Source organism: Gopherus evgoodei, chromosome 10 (genome assembly GCF_007399415.2).
Source record: "Gopherus evgoodei ecotype Sinaloan lineage chromosome 10, rGopEvg1_v1.p, whole genome shotgun sequence".
In the NCBI taxonomy this organism is placed as follows: domain Eukaryota; kingdom Metazoa; phylum Chordata; order Testudines; family Testudinidae; genus Gopherus; species Gopherus evgoodei.
Window position 1 is genome coordinate 39,735,330 of NC_044331.1, and position 20,794 is coordinate 39,756,123.

The following is a 20,794-nucleotide window of genomic DNA, read 5'->3' on the forward strand; positions in this document are numbered from 1 at the left end:
TGCTTTTTACAGACCCAGACTAACACAGCTACCCCCGATACCTGGTACTGACATTAGACTTACCAGTCTGTAATTGCCCGGATCACGTCTAGAGCCCTTTTAAAATTTTGGCATTACATTAGCTATCTTCCAGTCACTGGGTACAGAAGCTGATTTAAAGGACAGGTTACAAACCATAGTTAATAGCTCCGCAGTTTCACATTTGAGTTCTTTCAGAACTCTTGGGTGAATGCCATCTGGTCCCTCTGACTTGTTACTGTTAAGCTTATCAATTAATTCCAAAACCTCCTCTAGTGATACTTCAGTCTGTAACAATTCCTCAGATTTGTCACCTACAGAGGACGGCTCAGGTTTGGAAATCTCCCCAACACCCTCAGCCACGACAACCAAAGCAAAGAATTCATTTAGTTTCTCCGCAATGACTTTAAGTGCTCCTTTTGTATCTCGATCTTCCAGGGGCCCCACTTTAACAGGCTTCCTGCTTCTGATGTACTTAAAAAACATTTTGTTATTACCTTTAGAGTTTTTGGCTTGCTGCTCTTCAAACTCCTTTTTGGCTTTTCTTATTACATTTTTACACTTAATTTGGCAGTTTATGCTCCTTTCTATTTACCTCACTAGGATCTGACTTCCACTTTTTAAAAGATGCCTTTTTATATCTCACTTATTCTTTTACATAGTTGTTAAGCCACAGTGGGGCTTTTTTAGTTCTTTTACTGTGTTTTTTTAATTTGGGGTATACATTTAAGTTGGGCCTCTATTATGTTGTCTTTGAACAGTGTCCATGCAGCTTGTAGGGATTTCACTCTAGTAGAATCTGGAAGGCGCTGTTGTAGATTTTTAAGAACCAAGTCTGTGTACTTTTTCAGTTGCCTTAACAAACACTACTTGTCCTCTTCACTTAAGGATTCAATATAAATGCCTTCATTAGTCAACTTCTGGACTGAAGTCTTTGCTTCTTCCAATACTTTTTCAATGGATAGCTCTCTGATCCAAATGTAGCTTCTGTTGCTGGACAAAGATCTAATACTATTGTAACAGATGCCTGGATGGCATAGTTTAATGACCCAAGTGGTTTCAACAGTAGACTTACAAGAGAGAGAATGGTAATAGTCTTCTCTGAACATAGTAGCAAAAGTAATCCACCAGCCTCAATACTTAGATCCATCCCATAGCCAGTAACAACGGTTGGAGTAATTTTAAGACAGCCAAGGATCGCTCATGAGAAAGCCAGATGGTTTTCCCAGGTTGGACTAATTTGAACTTCAGTCCCAGTGTATTGTCTATATTTTCCAAGATATTCAGTCTTTTTAGACTCTTGCTGGAAAAAAAAATGAAGACATTAAATTTATAGTTTTTTTAGTGTCTTTGAAGAGTCTGCAGCTCGTACTAGTGCTAGTTGGAGTAGATGGCCTTTGCAATGTGTATAGGAGAGATTAGGGTTACACTTTTTTCTGAGCAAAGCTTGTACTCCACAATGTCTTCCAGGGAAGTTTGCAGCTCCATCAAATGCACAGGCAGGTATCTGTTTGAGGCCAAATTGGCAAGCATTTAACTCTTCTAAGATGTGGGTTATCACAAATGCAGCTGATGCATTTTCTATAACTAGAACATCTAGAAATGCATCTACTGCCCTACCACTGACATCAAGATAACGTACACAATGACTTAATATTTGATGCCCATTTGCAGCAATGCATTCATCAGCCATGTATGCAAATTTTCTGAATGCATTGAGAGACTTCTTCAGTTTTTCAGCTGCTGAGTCTTTCACTGTTGCACTGCATGCTTCTAGCCAGTCAGTTGAGTTTCTTGCAGAAAGATAGTGAGCATTTGCTGGTCTTGTGTCGGAACCAGTGTTCAACTTCAGGATGAACAAGTGACAATGCACACTGGCCTCCAGTTTGTAGTGTGTGGTATCTCTTGCTAAATAGAAAGTATGATGCCACAGCCATGTTTGTTTGCATGAACTGTGTTGTGTCTCCAGGATTCTTAACAGCCTCATTAACACTCACTGGTGTTGTCTTTGGTCAGTGGAGACTGAGAGTTCAGAGGTGCTTTCACATGAGTTCACCTCCCAGGTGGGGCAAGAAGGCACCTTGCTCGTTCCTCCATCAGCTGCTCACTGTTCACTCTGGCCACTGTTGTTCATTGTGCCACCATTCACTCCATTGCTCTGTTGCCAATGGCCCTGAACCATGACCTTCTGGTGCCACCTGCCACTGTGATCTCTGCGAGTTGGTCTCTTGAGGTTCTATCCAGCTCTCAGTGATTTCAGCTCGGCTCTCAGTGGGGGAACCTCGCTGTTAGTGCAGACTGGGCCATCTCTTCCACAAAAACACTGTCCCACAGCAGGGTCTAAGCACTTAGACCTGATTATCAGTGATTTCAGCTGTAGTGGTCACTTAACAAAACAAAAGTATCTATGGAGCCTAATCAGCTCTGTCTTTAAAAAGTGGAGAGGGGCAGGTCAAATAGTACTTGTGACTCAGGCAGACCACCAAGCAAAACACCTGGCCCCACCCTCTCTCTTGATGCCCTCAATCCGCACAGGCTAAGTACAGATCTACTGCCCTTTACTCATATAATACAACCATTTCATTACCCCAGCAGTCAAACGATTTGTAACCCAACCCCAGCCAAAAATCTATCACTTGGGCAACACAGTTGTGTTTGCTGGATACCTAGGTAGATTAGGTGTGAATGTAAATACAGTCTGGTCCTGAAGCCTTTCCCCCCAGCCCCCAGCTCATCACTAGCTGTCAGGGAGAGCTCATTTAAACTTTGCTTACAAATCATAATTTGAAATTATTAGGTTGGCCAACATCACCGAAACAAATGCACTGACATTTTTATAAAAAATAACAGCTGTATAAGGCAGCTAGTCTATGGGAACACTTTTCAAATCTATTACACTTTTTCAGATATACATATTTTATCATACACTTTATATGCTTTTAAAGTGTGTATTAATGTTTCAATTTCAATTCAAATTTCCAAACAATCATTAAATTGGCAACACTGCATGTAACTAGTTCACAAATCGGGGGAGCGGCGGGTTGGTGAAACTCCGGGGTGTTGGGAAATCCCTGCCCGGGGGTCTGACTGGGGCGGGGTCTGAAAGCTCCTGGAGCACCCCCCTGGAAAAGGGGCTCTCAGGGAGCACGTAAAGCTCCCCCAGCATCAGGCAGGAGGAGCATGCGCCCCAGCAGCACGCGTCGACAGGGTTTACAGACACACAACCCCGAAGGTCGCTGTGCGCAGGCGCACAGCCAGTTAGGCGGACTCAGTTTGCGCGGCGCTGATCCGCTGGAGGTCGACTTGTCTATGCTCCTGGGGGTGGGTAGAGCGTCACCCTGGCACTGAGGCGAAACAGCCAGGCTCTACGACCGGGAGGTGGGCGAGGCGATTCCCGCCCCACCCCAAACGGAGGCGGAAGTGACGGCAGACGCACCGCGCCGTGCAGGTGGCGTTTCCGGCGTGCGTCGGGGTCGGTGTGCAGAGTAGCTCCAAGAGAGGCGGAGAGCGGGCCGCGGGACTCAGGTGGGGGCGGCTCCCCTGTCCCTCAGGGGTGGGCAGCGCGGGGCGGACACAGCCTCGATCTCTAGGGCACCAGCCGCGCCGCCATCTCGGCAAGGAGAGGGGAGGGCTCCGGGGGAGGAGCTGGGGCTCCAGCAGGGGCGGTCCGTGGGAGGGGCCACCACTGAGATGCATGGGGGAGGGGCCCCCCACTTCTGGGCAGTTCCCCTCCCCCCATGCTCCCCCCCCTGCACGGGGGCGTTTCCCCTCTTCCATGTCCAGGGGGACAAGCCCCCTTCTTCAGTTCATTCTCCTCGCGGCTCTTCTCCCTGTCAAGGAGCCCGATAACCTGGTGCATTTCAGCGGAGCAGCTGTTCTGCCTCCCCCTCCCTTTAGCTTCAACAGCCCCAGAGCTGCTGCTGCTCCCGGGGGGATTTGAGTCCCTTTTCCTGTTTTTGATGAGCCCCCAAGGCTCCTTTATTTCCCCGTGGCCCTTTGAAACTTCTGAGCTTGTGTGATCATAGATCCGGGCCTGAGTGCATTGTTTTGCTTTCAAGAGAGGCCTGATTTTATCATTCTGTCTCCTCCTGGATGAAGATGTAAGTGAGCATCCATCCATGGGATCCTAGTCCGCCATACTCATAACACACACATAATGCGGTAACCTGAAAGCAGACCATCTCCATTAATGAGAAGCCCTGTTCTTTAACCTTTGTAAGCAAACTGGAGAAAAGTTTGTGTCTTGCTATGCACTTGTATAGTGGCTTGTGCAATGAAGTTCTGCTCCTCTGATTGGATGCTCGTGGCATTACCACAATAAGAATAATAAATAGAAACTTTGCTGTTTCATCTGTTTGGCTGTTCTCCTGAATGTTAGGGTTAACTGTGTGTTCCCTTGATGACCACAAGGCTGTCTCTGCACTGGCCCAAGTTGCCTTTTGTACATCTTTGGGAAAAAGGCAGGACATCTGGATGTGAGCTTTGGATGAGGCCAAGAGTGTAAAAAGGTTCAAAAAGGGGTTGGATATTTATAGATATCAGGAATATCCAGAATTATGCTAATTAATCTAAAATAAGGGGGAGGGTCTAGTGGTTTTCAAACTGCAGGTCGCGACTCGGTACTGGGTTGCAGAATGGAAGACACTGGTTCGTAGCGACTCTGGTCAGCACTGCCGCCTGGGCCGTTAAAAGTCCCATCACCAGTGCTGCTTGGCTAAGGCAGGCTAGTTCCCACCTGTTCTGACACTGCTGTGCCCCAGAAGCGGCCAGCAGCAGGTCTGGCTCCTAGGCGGGGGGGCCACGGGGCTCTGTACGCTGCCCCTGCCCCGAGCACCAGCTTCGCACTCCCAGTGGCCGGGAACCAGCCAATGGGAGCTGGGAGGGTCGGTGCCTACAGGCAAGAGCCGCGCAGAGCCGGTCCTGCTGTTGTCTGCTTCTGGGGCACAGCGCAGTCTGTCGTGCCAGGACAGGCAGGAAGCCTGCCTTAGTACCCCTGCTGTGCTGCTGACCGGGAGTTGCCCAAGGTAAGCCTGTGCGCATGCCCCAGCCCTGAGCGCCCCGTACCCCCAAACCCAGACCCCCTTCCTGCACTCCAAACCCTTCATCCCTGGCCCCACTCCAGAGCCTGCACCCCAAGCCCAGAGTCCTGACCCCTCTCACACCCTGAGCTACTCATTCTCGGCCCCACCCCACAGCCCTCACCTTTGTGCTCAAGCCTCTCCTACACCCCGAGCCCCTCATCCCCAGCTCCATTGGTTCACAGGCATTAGCAATTTTCTTCAACTGGGTTACCAGAAAAAAAGTTTGAAAACCACTGGAGTAGACACTTGAGCCCTGCTTATAATGGGAAAATGAGCTGTTGCTGAAAATAACTTTTCTATGCGTCTCCCTGAACAGGTATTGGAAACTGCTTTAGTGCTAGTTTAGACTACCAAAAAAACACTTTCAGATTTATTTTTGAAAGCTGATTGAGGCTTGGAATTTTATCCTAGCAGTTAAACTGTTTTCTGTCCCAGTTCAAAGAGAGGTCTTTGCCTAAAATCATTTGCAGCAACAATTCAGCTTCCAAATATAGACAGAGCAGTGAGTGGCATTGGTGCATGTCTACACTGTATCTGGAAGCAAGCCTCCCAGCCAGGGTCCACAGACTTGTGATAGCTAAAAATAGCTGTGTAGACATTGCTTTAACATTGTGGCAAGCACATGCCACAGGAGTCAGAGCCCGAGCTGCAAGATCTACACATCAATTTCTAGAGTGATAGTATGAGCCCCACAAGTACTAGTTTGTAGACCTGGGCTGTGAGTGTTGCTCCCACCTGCAGTGTAGATATGCTGTTAGTGGCTCCTTTTCTTCTGAGGTGTCTGTAGCTCAAAGTGCACAGCAAAGATTATTGATTTTTCCCCCTCGTGATGATTTAGCATTTCAGATGTTTATGTACTAATTCCTAACATTTTTTTGCCAGCTCAAAGCACTGTATAAACATTAAGTAAACTAATATGCCAGACCAGCCTGATCTCCTTCTTTGAGATAATAACAGATTTTTTTAAACAAAGTATATCTGGATTTCAGCGAGGCATTTGATACAGTTCCACTTGGGAAATTAGTTAAATTGAAGAATGTGGGGATTACTATGACAATTGAAAGATGGATAAGGAACTGGTTAAAGAGGAGGCTACAATGGGTCATGCTGAAAGGTGAACTGTCATGCTGGAGAGAGGTTACTAGTGGAGTTCCTCAAGGACTGGTCTTGGGGCCAGTCTTATTTAACATTTTTATTAGGACTGTCGATTAATTGCAGGTAACTCACACAATTAACTCAAAAAATTAATCACGATTAATCACAGTTTTAATTGCACTGTTAAACAATAGAATACCCATTGACATTTATTAAATATTTTGGATGCTTTTCTGCATTTTCAAATATATTGATTTCAGTTACAACACAGAATACAACGTGTACACTGTTTATTTTATATAATATTTGATTACAAATATTTGTACTGTAAAAATGATAAACAAAATAAATAGTATTTTTCAGTTCACCTCATACAAGTACTGTAGTGCAATCTCGATCGTGAAAATGGAACTTACAAATGTAGATTTTTTTTGTTACGTAACTGCACTCAAAAACAAAACAGTGCGAAATTTTAGAGCCTACAAGTGCACTCAGTCCTACTTCTCGTTCAGCCAATCACTAAGACAAGCAAGTTTGTTTACATTTATGGGAGATAATGCTGCCCACATCTTATTTACAGTGTCACCAGAAAGTGAGATCAGGCATTTGCATGGGACTTTTGTAGTCAGCATTGCAAGATGTCTGCGTGCCAGATATGCTAAACATTCATATGCCCCTTCATGCTTTGGTCACCATTCCAGAGGACATGCTTCCATGCTGATGACGCACATTAAAAAAATAAGGCATTAATTAAATTTGTGAGTGAACTCCTTGGGGAAGAATTGTATGTCTTCGGCTCTATTTTACCCACATTCTGCCATATATTTAATGTTATAGTAGGCTCGGATGATGACTCAGCACATGTTGTTCATTTTAAGAAAACGTTTGCTGCAAATTTGACAAAATGCAGAGAAGGTGCCAATGTGAGATTTCTAAAGATAGCTACAGTACTTGACCCAAGGTTTAAGAATCTGAAGTGCCTTCTAAAATCTGAGAGGGATGAGGTGTCTTTCAGAAGTCTTAAAAGAGCAACACTCCAAAGAGGAAACTACAGAACCCAAAACAACTAAAAAGAAGATCAACTTTCTGCTGGTGGCATCTGACTCAGATGGAAAATGAACATGCATCGGTCTGCACTGCTTTGGATTGTTATCGAGCAGAACCCATTATCAGCATGGACGCATGTCCTCTGGGATGGTGGTTGAAGCATGAAGGGACATGTGAATCTTTAGTGCATCTGGCATGTAAATATCTTGGAATGTCAGCTACAGCAGTGCCATGCGAACACCTGTTCTCACTTTCAGGTGAAATTGTGAACAAGAAGCGGGCAGTATTATCTCCTTAAAATGTAAACAGACTTGTTTATCTGAGCGATTGGCTGAACAAGAAATAGGACTGAGTGGATTTGTAGGCTCTAAAGTTTTACATTGTTTTATTTTTGAATGCAGGGGTGGTTTTTGTTTTTTTTTACATAATTCTACATTTGTAAGTTGCACTTTCATGATAAAGAGATTGCACTACAGTACATGTATGAGGTTAATTGAAAAACTATTTTTTTTACAGTGCAAATATTTGTAATAATATAAAGTGAGCACTGTACATTGTATTCTGTTATAATTGAAATGAGTATATTTGAAAATGTGGAAAAAATCCAAAAGTTTAAATAGATGGTATTCTGTTATTGTTTAACAGTGCGATTAATCACAAATAATTTTTTTAATTGCTTGACAGCCCTAATTTTTATTAATGATCTTGGAACAAAATGTGCGTGTGCAGTAATAAAATTTGCAGGTGACTCACAGTTGGAAGGTATTGCCAATACAGAAGAGGACTGGAATATCATACAAGAAGACCTGGATGACTTTGAAAACTGAAGTACAGATGGTCCCCGGGTTACACAAGATCCAACTTGCACAAATCCGCACTTACGGAAAAAGTTCCGTAAGCTAAAAATAGGAGATGGGTGAGGATTTTTGCGTAATGGTCGGAGATCAGTTTCCGACTTATGCAAAATCTGAGTGACGCAAGGCATTCCGGAACGCTTGCATAAATCAGGGAGTGTCTGTAATAGAAATGGGATGAAATTGAATAGTCCAAACTGCAAGGTCATGCACTTAGGGACTAACAAGAAGAATTTTTGCTATAAGCTGGGGACTTACCAGTTGGAAACGACAAAGGAGGAGAAAGACCTGAGTATATTGGTTGATCGCAGGATGACTATGAGTGACTACTGTGATGCAGGTGTGAAAAAGGCTAATGCAGTCCTAGGATGTACCAGGTGAGGTATTTTCAGTAGAGATAGGGAAGCGTTAGTACCAGCATACCACGGGTTCTCAAACTGGGGGTCGGGACCCCTCAGAGGGTCGGGACATTATTGCATGGGGGGGGTCATGAGTTGTGAGCCTCCAGCCTGAACCGCGCTTTGCATCCAGCATTTATAATGATGTTAAATATATTTAAGTGCTTTTAATTTATAAGTGGAGGGGGTCACATTCAGACATGGTATGTGAAAGGGGTCACTAGTACAGAAGTTTGAGAACTACTGCAGTATACAAAGCATGGTGGGACCTCATATGGAATACTGTGTTGGATTCTGCCCTCCCATGTTTAAGAAAGATGAAACTGGAACAGTGCAGAGAAGGGCTACTAGGATTGATCTGAGGATTGAAAAACCTACCTTATGAGAGGAAACTCAAGAGCTTGGCCAAGAGAAAGCTGAGGGGAGATATCCCTCTGATGTATTTATACAAAGCAGTCATAAATACCAGGGAGGGAAAGGAATTATAAGCACCTGTGTGGACACAAGAACAAATGGATATAAACTGGCCATCAACAAGTTTAGGCTTGAAATTAGATGAAGGTTTCTAATGATCAGAGGAGTGAAGTTTTGGGACAGCCTTCCAAGGGGAGCAGTGGAGGCAAAAAACTTAACTCGCTTCAAGACTGAGCTTGATAAGTTTATGGGGGAGAGGATGGTGTGATGGGACTGCCTACAATGGCATGTAACTGATCTGTGACTGCTAGTAGCAAATATCTCCAATGGCCAGTGATGGAATGCTAGATAAGGAGGGCTCTAAATTACTTCAGAGAATTCTTTCTCAGGTATCCGGCTGGTGGGTCTTGCCCAGATGCTCAAGGTCCAGGGTCAGAAAGGAATCTTCCCTCAGGTCAGATTGGCCTGGACGGGGGGGTTGCCTCTGCAGCAGGGGGGCGGGTCACTTTGCAGGTTTAAACTAGTGTAAATGGCAGATTCTGTTACTTGAAGTCTTTAAATCGTTATTTGAGACTTCAGTAACTCAGCCAGAGGTTAGGGGTCTCACATCTCCACACATGGAAAGGCATGCACAGTCACTTCAGTGTGTTGATTGAAAGTTGCACTTCCCTGAGACTCTAGAGTTAAGAATTGAGGGGAGTCTGGTGGATCAAGTATTTAAATAAGCACACTATATGTATTTATGAGAATGTTTACTGTTTGAAATACACTTCTACTGCGATATAGCGCTGTCCTTGGGAGCCAAAAAATCTTACCGCGTTATAGGTGAAACTGCGTTATATCAAACTTGATTTGATCCGTGGGAGCACGCAGACCTCCCTCCCCCGGAGCGCTGCTTTACTGTGTTATATCCAAATTCGTGTTATATCAGGTGGCGTTATAACGGGGTAGCAGTGTATATGCAGTTACTGTCAAACAAAGGAACTTATTAGTCACTTTTGAAATTTGTTTTATGTTAAAACTTGTCAGTTAGCTTATTGTGGGATTGATAATAGTATTTTATGGGTGAAATCCTGGCTTCAGTGAGGTCAGGATTTTACCCTATATAGCTATAACTCCATCTTTCTGTTCCACTATCACTATACAAGTGTTTAGAATGGGAAGTTACGACAGAGGTATGTGACTGAAGCTCCAGAGAGAATGTAGGCTGGCGGATCTAGATACTTGAACTGTAATTTAACCAGAACACGCCAGAAAAAGTAGTTAGGGTTGGAATGCATTACAGAAAATTACTGGTATTTTTTTAGATTACAGCATTATATGGAATCTGGTTGTGTGAGACTAAGTTTTATCAAGTATTACTTGTGTTGCAACAAAACTCTGCTAGATACTTTACAGACAAGCCTACAGGCATGGTCTCTGTCAAATGATCTTACAATCTAAATAGGATCTTATTATATAGTATATATGGGTATTATCCCTTTCCCACTATGAAAAGACAAACCACCAAAGTAAGGGCCTAGATGTGGTCTAGGACCATGGCATGGGGGGATATAGCTGATGCTAATTAGGTTTTCAGTCTCCTGTTTTTTTGTTTTGTTTTTTTTCCCCAGCCAATTGTGTCTTCATTTTATAGTGATCACGTGTCAGAAATATGGCTACAGACTGGCTTGGAAGCATTGTGTCCATTAACTGTGGAGACAGCCTGGGAGTCTATCAGGGACGAGTGTCGGCTGTGGATCAGATCAGTCAGACCATCTCCCTGACGCGGCCTTTCCATAATGGGGTCAAGTGCCTCGTGCCAGAGGTCACCTTCAGGTAAGTGTCTCCTCTGTCTGTTTCTTCCAGGCAAACTTTACATATGGCTGAAGTTGGGGCATTTTGCTTCAAAACTCATTACTGCTTTTCCTTGACCGAAAAGTGCCTCTATTACTTTTGGTAGGACCTATACAGAAAGCAAGAGATGCTGTCTTTGGGCTTTTTGTTGTCTGGGTTACAATGTGACACAGATGCAGATCACAATTGGAACACATTGATAGGAGCAAAGAAAATGGCTGTCTGCACAGCGTCACTGTGTATTACCTGTCCTCCAGCTTACAGTTAGATGAGACATTTGGCAGACTCTGTGGAATTTTTGCCAATGGCAAGTTTAATGTTTGTGTTACTAAAGCACAACTGAAGTGAGAGTGGAGCTGTTAATCATTTGAATTAGATCCTTGCCCCAAATAAATCTGTTTTATGGCTCCAACTGCATGTTTATCTTCAGATCTGTCTTATTTTCTACCATTTTTTTTCTTTTCCTCCAAAAATAGATTTTTTTTTCTATTATCAGTGCAAATTGGCAAAGTTAGTACACAGATTTAAATGATTTCCACAAATACACAGATTTAACTATTTTATTACTAAACAAAGATTAAATAGCAACCTTAGGCAGTCTCTCTTGCTTAGAGCTTGTCTACATTACCTGCTGGATCAACAGGCAGTGATCGATCCAGCGGGTGTCGATTAATCATGTCTAGTTTAGACATGATAAATCGACCACTGAGCGCTCTTCCATTGACTCCGGTACTCCACCAGGTAGAGAGGCGCAGGCGCAGTCAACAGGAGAGCGTCAGCCATCAACTTACCACAGTGAAGACACCATGGTAAGTAGATCTAAGTATGTCGACTTCAACTATGTTATACATATAGTTGAAGATGCATAACTTAGATCGATTTACCATCCCCCAGTGTAGACCAGGCCTTAGGGAGTTGAAACTCAGAGTGGGAGGTGGGGGGAGAATAGAGAAGGAAGAATCCATATAATGCTAGTAAAGGTATCGAAGTCCATAACATACTCAGTCTTGATAACAACATTACTTTTATATCCCAGTACAATAGATTAATTCTGAAGTTTGATTGTTCTTCATAAATGTGTAATGACAAAGACCATATCTTATAGCCACTCTTTCCAGAGTGACTAGTTAACAGCTTGCACCCAACTCCTTTATTATATGAAAGTGTGGATTATTTCCAATACTGCATTGTAGTTTTCATGACCTTCAAAGGAGCTTTTAAGTGCCATCTCTCTGAGTTTCATTGTTTTAGGGATGCTCTCAATAGAAACAGACTATGGTAAAGGGAAGTCACCTGAAAAATAAGATTAATCCTAGCACCTGTATTCTTCTAGAATCTATTAACTCAAGCAGATTTCTACCCAACCATGGCTCCCCTCACTTCTAACGAAGTACAGAGCCAGTGGGATAAAGAGGTTTTTGGGGTTCATTTCTTTCCAGGACCAGAAGAGTCAGATGTATTGTCTGAGGAATATAGTCTTTAAGTGTGTGTGTTCCTAATAGGCATTGTAATCCATGTTAATGGGTTTTTTTCCTTAGGTTCCAGTGAATTAAGAGAAAAATGTCTTTCTGATGCTTCTGCAGACTGTAACATACTATGGGCTTGATTTCTGTAGAGCTGGGCGCCAATGTTGAATCCAACTTTGTTTTGTTCTCTTTCCTATGTTTAGGGCGGGTGATATTACTGAGCTAAAGATTCTGCAGATTCCAGGTCCTAGGGACAGCAAACAAAGTGGGGACCTGCAGCATACTGAACTAGGCATCCCTGGCGCTGGGTGCCAAGTGGGTACCAATCAAAATGGCACTGGCAAATTGCTAAAGAAGCCTACCAGCAGTGCCCCACAGGCTATCCCAAGGAGAACGGACATGAAAAATCAGGAAGTTGTCATCTCCCCACAACAGCAGCAGTGCTCTAAGAGCTATATGGACCGACATTTGGAATCCTTGAATCAGTCCAAAGGTTTCCGTCGTAGACACAACTCCTGTGAGTATATTGCCCATTCAGCAGCTTTCCTTTCTCTTTAGCTCTGTCCGTCTAGTCCACTGCTGCATCAACTACTGTTCTCAAATGGGTATTTAATATAGCAATTAAAATGGTGCTGGAAAGACTTAAAAAAAAACATTTTGTTACTGATATTCTTGTTTCCACACCATTAATTTCTCCACCCTGTTAAGGTATTTGGGAAAGTGCTACAAACTGTCAAATATTTTTTTTACCTCCAAAAGTTTGATAAATGTAGATCTTAAAACTGCCAGCCACTTATCTTAAATCAAGTGTGATTTAGTGATGGCTTTTAGCTATATTAATAATAACATGAGAAACTGATGACAAAATCAACATCCGTAGTTTCTCTGAGTGGACAACTGCTGTTATGGCATCTCTAATTCACGGTCCATTCTGGTCAATTTCACACTTATAGGATTTAAAAATTTGTGAATTTTGTGATTTCAGTTATTTCAATTTGAAATTTTATAGAGTTGTAATTGTAGGGACCCTGCCCCAAAAAGGAGTTGTTGGGGGTCACAAGGTTATTGTGGGGTGGGTTGCAGTATTGCTACCCTTACCCTTGTGCTGCTGCTGGCAGTGGTGCTGCCTTCAGAGCTGGGCAGCTGGAGAGCAGTGGCTTCTGACTGGGAAGCCAGCTCTGAAGGCAGAGCCACTGCCAACAGCAGCGCAGAAGTAAGGATGGCATGGTATGGTATTGCCACCCTTACTTCTGCATTGCTGCCTGCAGAGTTGGGCCCTCAGTCAGCAGCCGCCACTCTCTGTCCGCCCAGCTCTGAAGTTAGCAGCACAGAAGTAAGGATGCATGGTATGATATTGCCACCCTTACTGCTGCACTGCTGCTGGCAGGGCGTTGCCTTCAGAGCTGGGCACCTGGCCATCATATGCCACTTTCTGGCTGCCCAGCTCTGGAGTCAGCACAGAAATAAGGGTGACAATACTGTGACCCCTTCTAGAATAACCTTGAGATTCCCCTGCAACTCCCTTTTCGGGTCAGGTCCCCCAATTTGAGAAACAGTGGTCTCTCCCGTGAAATCTGTATACTATAGGGTAACAAGCACTCAAAAGACCAGATTTCATGGGTGGAAACCAGATTTCATGGTCCGTGATGCATTTTTCATGGCCGTGAATATGGTAGGACCCTACTAATGGGAGAGACCATGGATGTACCACTCAGGACTTGGCTTCACTCTGAGTATTCTGCACTGGGGCATAAAACACTCTTATGCTGGCCCTTGGATTGTTGGGTGGAAGGGACTGGATGACCTAATCTGTCATTTCCATTTCTAACCTTTTTTCCCCTGAAAGTAAGGTTTTATTGCACTTTTTATGAGCGTCCAGGATACAGTGTCAAAAACCAGGTGCATAATGTATATTCTACACAAAATAACTTCACGTTATAATAGCCTCCAACAGCATAGACAAAAAAGTCTGTTTCCATCAAATCAATGCAGATAACTGGGAACTCTTGAATAAATTCCAGGTCCCTTCCATCTTTAACTTCTTTTCAATGGGCATATTTCTTAGCTACAGTTTAGAATTCCTAACTGTGTCAGACTAGAGCTCTGCAGTGGGACTGGGATCCAGCAGGTCTGAGAACCAGCTGCCATAATAGAGAGATAAAAATTCAACAAACAATGCTAATGGGACTGGGTGTTATGGGATGGGACAGAAACAGATTAAAACAATAGTCCTGCGCTGAGTTCTATGTCAGACTTTTAAGTTCTTCAAGTTTGGGTCTCTTTTAATTGCTTTTGCTACGCTGATGATCGTGTGTAATGGTTATCCTAATGTAGGTGACTGCGTGTATCTTGGATAGAGATTAGCAAGATCAGGCAGCACACCTGATTTCAGATTGCTCAATATAGCCTTTTTATGAGATCATCTCTAACTAAGAAGTGCATTAACACACTCGTGTCCAGGTACAACATTTCTGATTGCAGCATAGAGAAAAGTGTGTGTTTATAGATGCATAAGTGCTTAATTGTGGGTAAATAAATATTTGCTCCAAATCCTCAAAAAAATCACCTCCAAGCTGAGGGAAAGCTTGGAAAATTTCAACCTGAAAAGAATTAGATTTATTAAGTAATGAATAACAGAAATAAGTGAATTAGAATGGATGTTCTCAGCCAGAGGTACGTGTACCTCGGGAAGACTTCTGTGTACTCCCGAGGGCACATCAACTCATTTGGGTATTTGCCTTGTTTTACAACAGGCTACATAAAAAGCACTAGTGAAGTCAGTACAAACTGAAATTTCATACACACAATGACTTGTTTATACTGTTCTATATACTATACACTGAAATATAAGTACAATATTTATATTCCAATAGGTTTATTTTATAATTATATGGTAAAAATGAGAAAGTCAGCAATTTTTCAGTAAGTGTGCTATGACACTTGTTTTTTGTATTTTTATGTCTGATTTTGTAAGCAAGTAATTGTTAAGTGAGGTGAAATTTGGGGCATGCAAGACCAATCAGATTCTTGAAAAGGCTACAGTAGTGTGGAAAGGTGAGAGCCACTGTCTTAAACTAAAGTATGTGCTACCCTCACGTGCTGCTATAAATCATTAGAGGGAACCATAGAATGCAATCATTCTTAGAATAAAAATCTTGGGCCTGCTACATGTAGCAGAGTTCTTAAGCACGTGCGTAACTTTAAGCATGTGCACAGCCCTGTTGATTTCTGTGGGGCTGCTCATATACTTAAAGGATAAGCATATGTTTTGTGAAATCTAGGTCTGAAAGGCTGCTTGTATGGCTATTAGTATTTACCCAGTGCAACCAACAGAGTTAAGTCTGCAGGCATCCTTTGGGCTGGCTTTTATGATGTCATTATTTGACCATAAAAGCTTATCAACGCTTACAGGGGTTCTGGGCAGATATTTTTGTTTTAAAAGAGCAACTGCCCAGAGCAGCTTTCAGAATCTACACTGGCACAGATGAGAAGAAGATAAGTACGAAGTTTTATGAACTGCCTGCTACAGTGCAGGACAACTTCTTATGGAATGGTGGTAGCCTCCCTAGAGTTGAAACTAGCTTCTCACTATAAAATCTGACTTTAAATCTTTTCTCCCAAAGAGCAAAAAAGAAACCAATGTCTCTAAAACTTTTAAATGCTGCATCTCATCTCAAGCTTTTATTGTAATCTTAGTAGAATTCAGAAATGTTAAAAATAATTTTCCTGACATTCACTTGCAACCCACCCAAAAGTAATTAGAGATTTTTTATTTTCAAGATGGTTTGGGCTACATCAAATTCATTTTGATTTTTGTTCACATTGTTAACAAATGCCGATAGAGAGATAGCTAGATAGAAATAGATTTTGGGGTGGTGGTGGGGATCTGTAGGGGGAGCATTTCACTGAAATAGTTATTTTAAAGTGTATGTAGAGCAATATTTTAAAAAGTAGACTGACCTCATCCTGGCTTCAGGGACTGCTGCTGTGGTTGCTGATCTGAGCCAGAGGTGAGGTAGGAGAGGGCTGAGAATTTAGGACAGGGTGGCATGGGGGTGTACCTGGAACAAGTATGGGGAGAAAGGGAGCATCAAAGACATAGAATGGCAAGTGGAAAGCAGGGAAGAGTTATGTAGGGGTACTAAGACACAAGTGTTGTGTGTGCAAGGATCTGGAAGACGTACGAGGGGGTTTGTGCAGGGGACTGTGGAGGTGATGGAGAATTCTGGGGAAGATAAAGGGGTATAGAAAAGAGTGTAAGGTGTTGGAGGGCATGGAAAGCAAGGTCCATATATGTGCAGGGTACTGGGTTGAAGTTATGCTGACTGAGTTATAATTCCCTGGGTGCTCTTTGTTCCCCTTTTTAAATATAGGTACTATGTTTGCTCTGCTCCAGTACTCTGGATCTCACCTGTCCTCCAGTAAGAGTTCTTGAAGATAGTAGATGACGGTTCTGAGATTGCTTCAGTTGGTTCCTTAAGTACCTAGGATGAATTTCATCAGGCCCTGCCAACTTGAATACATCTAACATTCTTTAATCTGTTCTTTCCTTATTTTGGCTTGTGTGTTATTTCCTCTTTTTTGATGATGATAATTGTGTATCTAGTCACCATTAACCTTTTTAGTGAAGACTGAAGCAAAATAGGCATTAAGCACCTCAACCTTCTTAAGTAGCGGGTCTATGCTTTCCTTCATCTTTCCGTTGCTACTAGTGTATTTAAAGAACCTCTTCTTATTGTCTTAGATGACCCTTGCTAGGTGTAACTCATTTTTTGCCTTAGCCTTTCTGATTTTGTCCCTACATGCTTGCGCTATTCTTTTGTACTCCTCCTTAGCAATTTCTGTTCCCTTTTGATTTTAAGGTAATTAGAGAGCTCCTAATGGAGCCATATTGGCTTCTTACTATTCTTCCTATCTTTCCTTCACATTAGGATAGTTTGCAGTTGTGCCTTTAATATTGTCTCATAGTGAAACTTCCAGCTCTCTTGAACTCCTTTATCTCTTAGATTTTCTTCCTATAGGACCTTACTATGACAGGTTGGACCCCATGGGATGTCACCTGGTGTGCTGGGATGCCACTGAGGCAGACTGTTCTGCCAGCCTGGGCCCCCTTTTTACCTGGTCTTGCTGGGCTAGGCTCCCCAGCCTTTTCCAGCCAAGCACACAGGCAGGGCCACACCCAGCTGCACAGAGAGACAGAGATCTGCTCTGAGAAGGCTCATCTTAAGGGGCTTGTCACAGCACCCAGATGTCTACCCCGCCTTGGAATACAAACCCAAAATTATATGAAATTTGCCTCTTCCCTCAATGTGGAGGGAGGGTATGCATAACTTCTCTCCCTATCCCCCCCCATTAGAAATCACATAAACTGGGTTCTGTTGTAAACCAAAAATAAATTTATTAACTATAACAGGTGTATTTTAAGTAGTTAAGGAGGTAGCAGACAGAACAAGGCAGATTAGTAAGAAAATAAAACAGAGCACGCAAACTAAGCTTAATGCACTAAAGAAACTGTTTACATGTAACTCCTCACCCTAAATGTGGTTCTAATGATCTTCTTCACAGGCCAGATACACTTCCAGCATGGGTCTATTTCATTCCTCCAGTTCAGTCTTAGTTGTTTCCAGCAGCCATCTTGGGTGGGGCAGCAGGGGAGAACTGACAACCTGGATTACCTCACTCCCCACCCTTAAATAGGATTTGCATAAGGTAGGAGTCCTTTGTTTCTAGTTTGAGTCCCTCCCCCCTCCCCCCAGCTTCTCTTGGAAAAGTACAGAATTCAAAATGGGTTCCAGTATCAAGTGACATGGTCAGATGCCTCTGTAGGATCCCTGTAGCCATTCTTCACAGGTTGACCAACATGTTCACAAGAAGACTAAGCTCTTTTACAGTCTATTGTCTCTTGCTGATGGGCCATCAGCATTGTCGGGTTTTTTCATTATTGTACCTGAAGTGTTAGCGGGGGCATCACCCAAAGTAACATAGCTGAAATATAGATAGTCAATATTACTAGCTTCAGATACAGAAATGATACAGGCATACAAACTGGATAATCGCATTCAGTAAATCATAACCTTTCCAATGATATCTCACATGAGCCATCTTGCATAAAATATGTCTGTTATGTCGTTAATATCATAAGGATATTTTCATAAAGACTATGGAGTATAATGTCACACGTACCAGCTCTGAGTTTTAGTGTGCTTTTTTTGAAGTCTATTGTCCTTATTCTGTTGTTTTTACTTCTTCCTTTCCTTAGAATAATGAAATCTATCATTTCATGATCATTTTAACCCAGATTGCCTTCCACCTTCAGATTCACAACCAATTCCACCCTGTTGATCAGAATCAAGTCTCAAAAGGCTGTCCCCTTGGTTACTTGCTCCACTTTCTGAAACAAAAAGTTGTCCCCAATAAGTTCTTGAAATGAAATGTGTGTGTGTTTCCAACAGATGCCTGGATAGGTAAAGTCCGAAATTACTACCAGGTCTTGTGTTTTGGGTATTTGTTAATTGTTCTAGAAATGCCTCATCCACCTCTTCTTCCTAACATCACTCTGTCTCTCCCCCTCCCCTTTTTTCTTTTTCTTTACCCAGAGACTTCCAACTGGTCTGTCTCTTGCCGCCTTTTGGACTTCAGCACAAGTGTATATTTTCTTGGTGTATAATGCAACACCATCTTTCTTTTTTCCCTGCCTGTCCTTCCTGAACAAGCTGAATCCCCTATAGCGATATTCCAGTCATGAGATTTATCCCGCAAGTCTCTGATGTCAGTTAAGTCATAATGTAGCTTATGTACTAATACTTTCATTCAGGGTTGGCAATTTCCCAGGAAAAACTAGTTTAGTTCAGGGTGCTGGTAAATACTGGTTTGAACCAGGAAAGTGGAAAGAATAAAATAATTATTAAAATAGACTAATGAAAATTAGTGACAAATATTTAGCAATTTGATATTAGTTTTGCAGTAATATGGTCCTTTTATCTTATTTCCTTTAATTACAATTAAAACAAAAAATAGAAGCTGTATGCTGTTGCCTTGACTACCTCAAACAGAAACTGAAACTTCTGAACTGGGGAATTCCCCTTCTTTGTTCAGCAATGCAAATTACATTTGTTTAGCAAAGAAAGAAGGGGAATTCCCAGATTCAGAAGTTTTTTCTGTTTGAGGTAAACTGCCAGACAAACTGTCTAGTCCAGTACTCTGGCTCTTGATCTAACTGGCTGGAGTTGCAACTGCTGCAACTGAACTCAGTGTCTCAAGTCAAAATATTTCAGTGTGAGCGAATGTGAAAGACCATTTCATCCAATTCATGGCTATTTTGAGAAAGTTCATGAAGACGGCAAAGAGAATCTTAGATGCAGAAGTTGCAAAGAAAAAGTAAGTGGGAAGGCAGACGCTTAGAAAGTACGCTTATTAAGTTTGCGGACGATACCAAACTGGGAGGGATTGCAACTGCTCTGGAGGACAGGGTCAAAATTCAAAATGATCTGGACAAATTGGAGAAATGGTCTGAGGTAAACAGGATGAAGTTCAATAAAGATAAATGCAAAGTGCTCCACTTAGGAAGGAACAATCAGTTTCACACACACAGAATGGGAAGAGACTGTCTAGGAAGGAGTATGGCAGAAAGAGATCTAGGGGTCATAGTGGACCACAAGCTTAATATGAGTGAACAGTGTGATACTGTTGCAAAAAAAGCAAACGTGATTCTGGGATGCATTAACAGGTGTGTTGTAAACAAGACACGAGAAGTCATTCTTCTGCTTTACTCTGCGCTGGTTAGGCCTCAACTGGAGTATTGTGTCCAGTTCTGGGCACCGCATTTCAAGAAAGATGTGGAGAAATTGGAGAGGGTCCAGAGAAGAGCAACAAGAATGATTAAAGGTCTTGAGAACATGACCTATGAAGGAAGGCTGAAGGAATTGGGTTTGTTTAGTTTGGAAAAGAGAAGACTGAGAGGGGACCTGATAGCAGCTTTCAGGTATCTAAAAGGGTGTCATCAGGAGGAGGGAGAAAACTTGTTCACCTTGGCCTCCAATGGTAGAACAAGAAGCAATGGACTTAAACTGCAGCAAGAGAGATTTAGGTTGGACATTAGGAAAAAGTTCCTAACCGTCAGGGTAGTTAAACACTGGAATAGATTGCCTAGGGAAGTTGTGGAATCTCCATCGCTGGAGATATTTAAGAGTAGGTTAGATAAATGTCTCTCAGGGATGGTCTAGACAGTATTTGGTCCTGCCATGAGGGCAGGGGACTGGACTCGATGACCTCTCGAGGTCCCTTCCAGTCCTAGAGTCTATGAGACTGTACAAGGAAACATGTTGCAAAATGCTGAGAAAAGAACAAAGAGACACCAGAATCACTGACTCTGGCTAGATGTATGTGAGCACCAGAATCAGACTATGAGGATGAAGGTACTTGCCATTGCCAAGAACGTCAAAAGAAAGCCGCACCCGGGTCAGCCAAAGACAATGAGGAGGAAATGTCAGTTTTTCAACCACAAATGGATGTGTGTGTAACAAAAGCAACTCCAGAATTGAAACAAAATGTCGACTTAAAAATGACAGCATTTTTTTTTTATTGCT

General features: G+C 42.7%; 1 protein-coding gene across 8 annotated transcripts in view; it reads left to right on the forward strand.

Moving 5' to 3' along the window:
* EDC3 (enhancer of mRNA decapping 3) overlaps positions 1–20,794 on the forward strand; it is a 78,617-nt gene that overhangs the window by 7,423 nt on the left and 50,400 nt on the right. For 2 of the 8 annotated variants that reach the window (XM_030578522.1, XM_030578523.1), the window contains exons 2-3: positions 10,544–10,725; positions 12,413–12,726. In XM_030578522.1, coding sequence (XP_030434382.1) covers positions 10,562–10,725; positions 12,413–12,726 — 478 coding nt within the window. In that variant the 5' untranslated portion in view covers positions 10,544–10,561. Of the gene's footprint in view, positions 1–3,259; positions 3,544–8,441; positions 8,473–10,520; positions 10,726–12,412; positions 12,727–20,794 lie in introns of those variants that run through there. The other 6 variants (XM_030578517.1, XM_030578518.1, XM_030578524.1 and 3 more) reach the window with 6 other exon arrangements.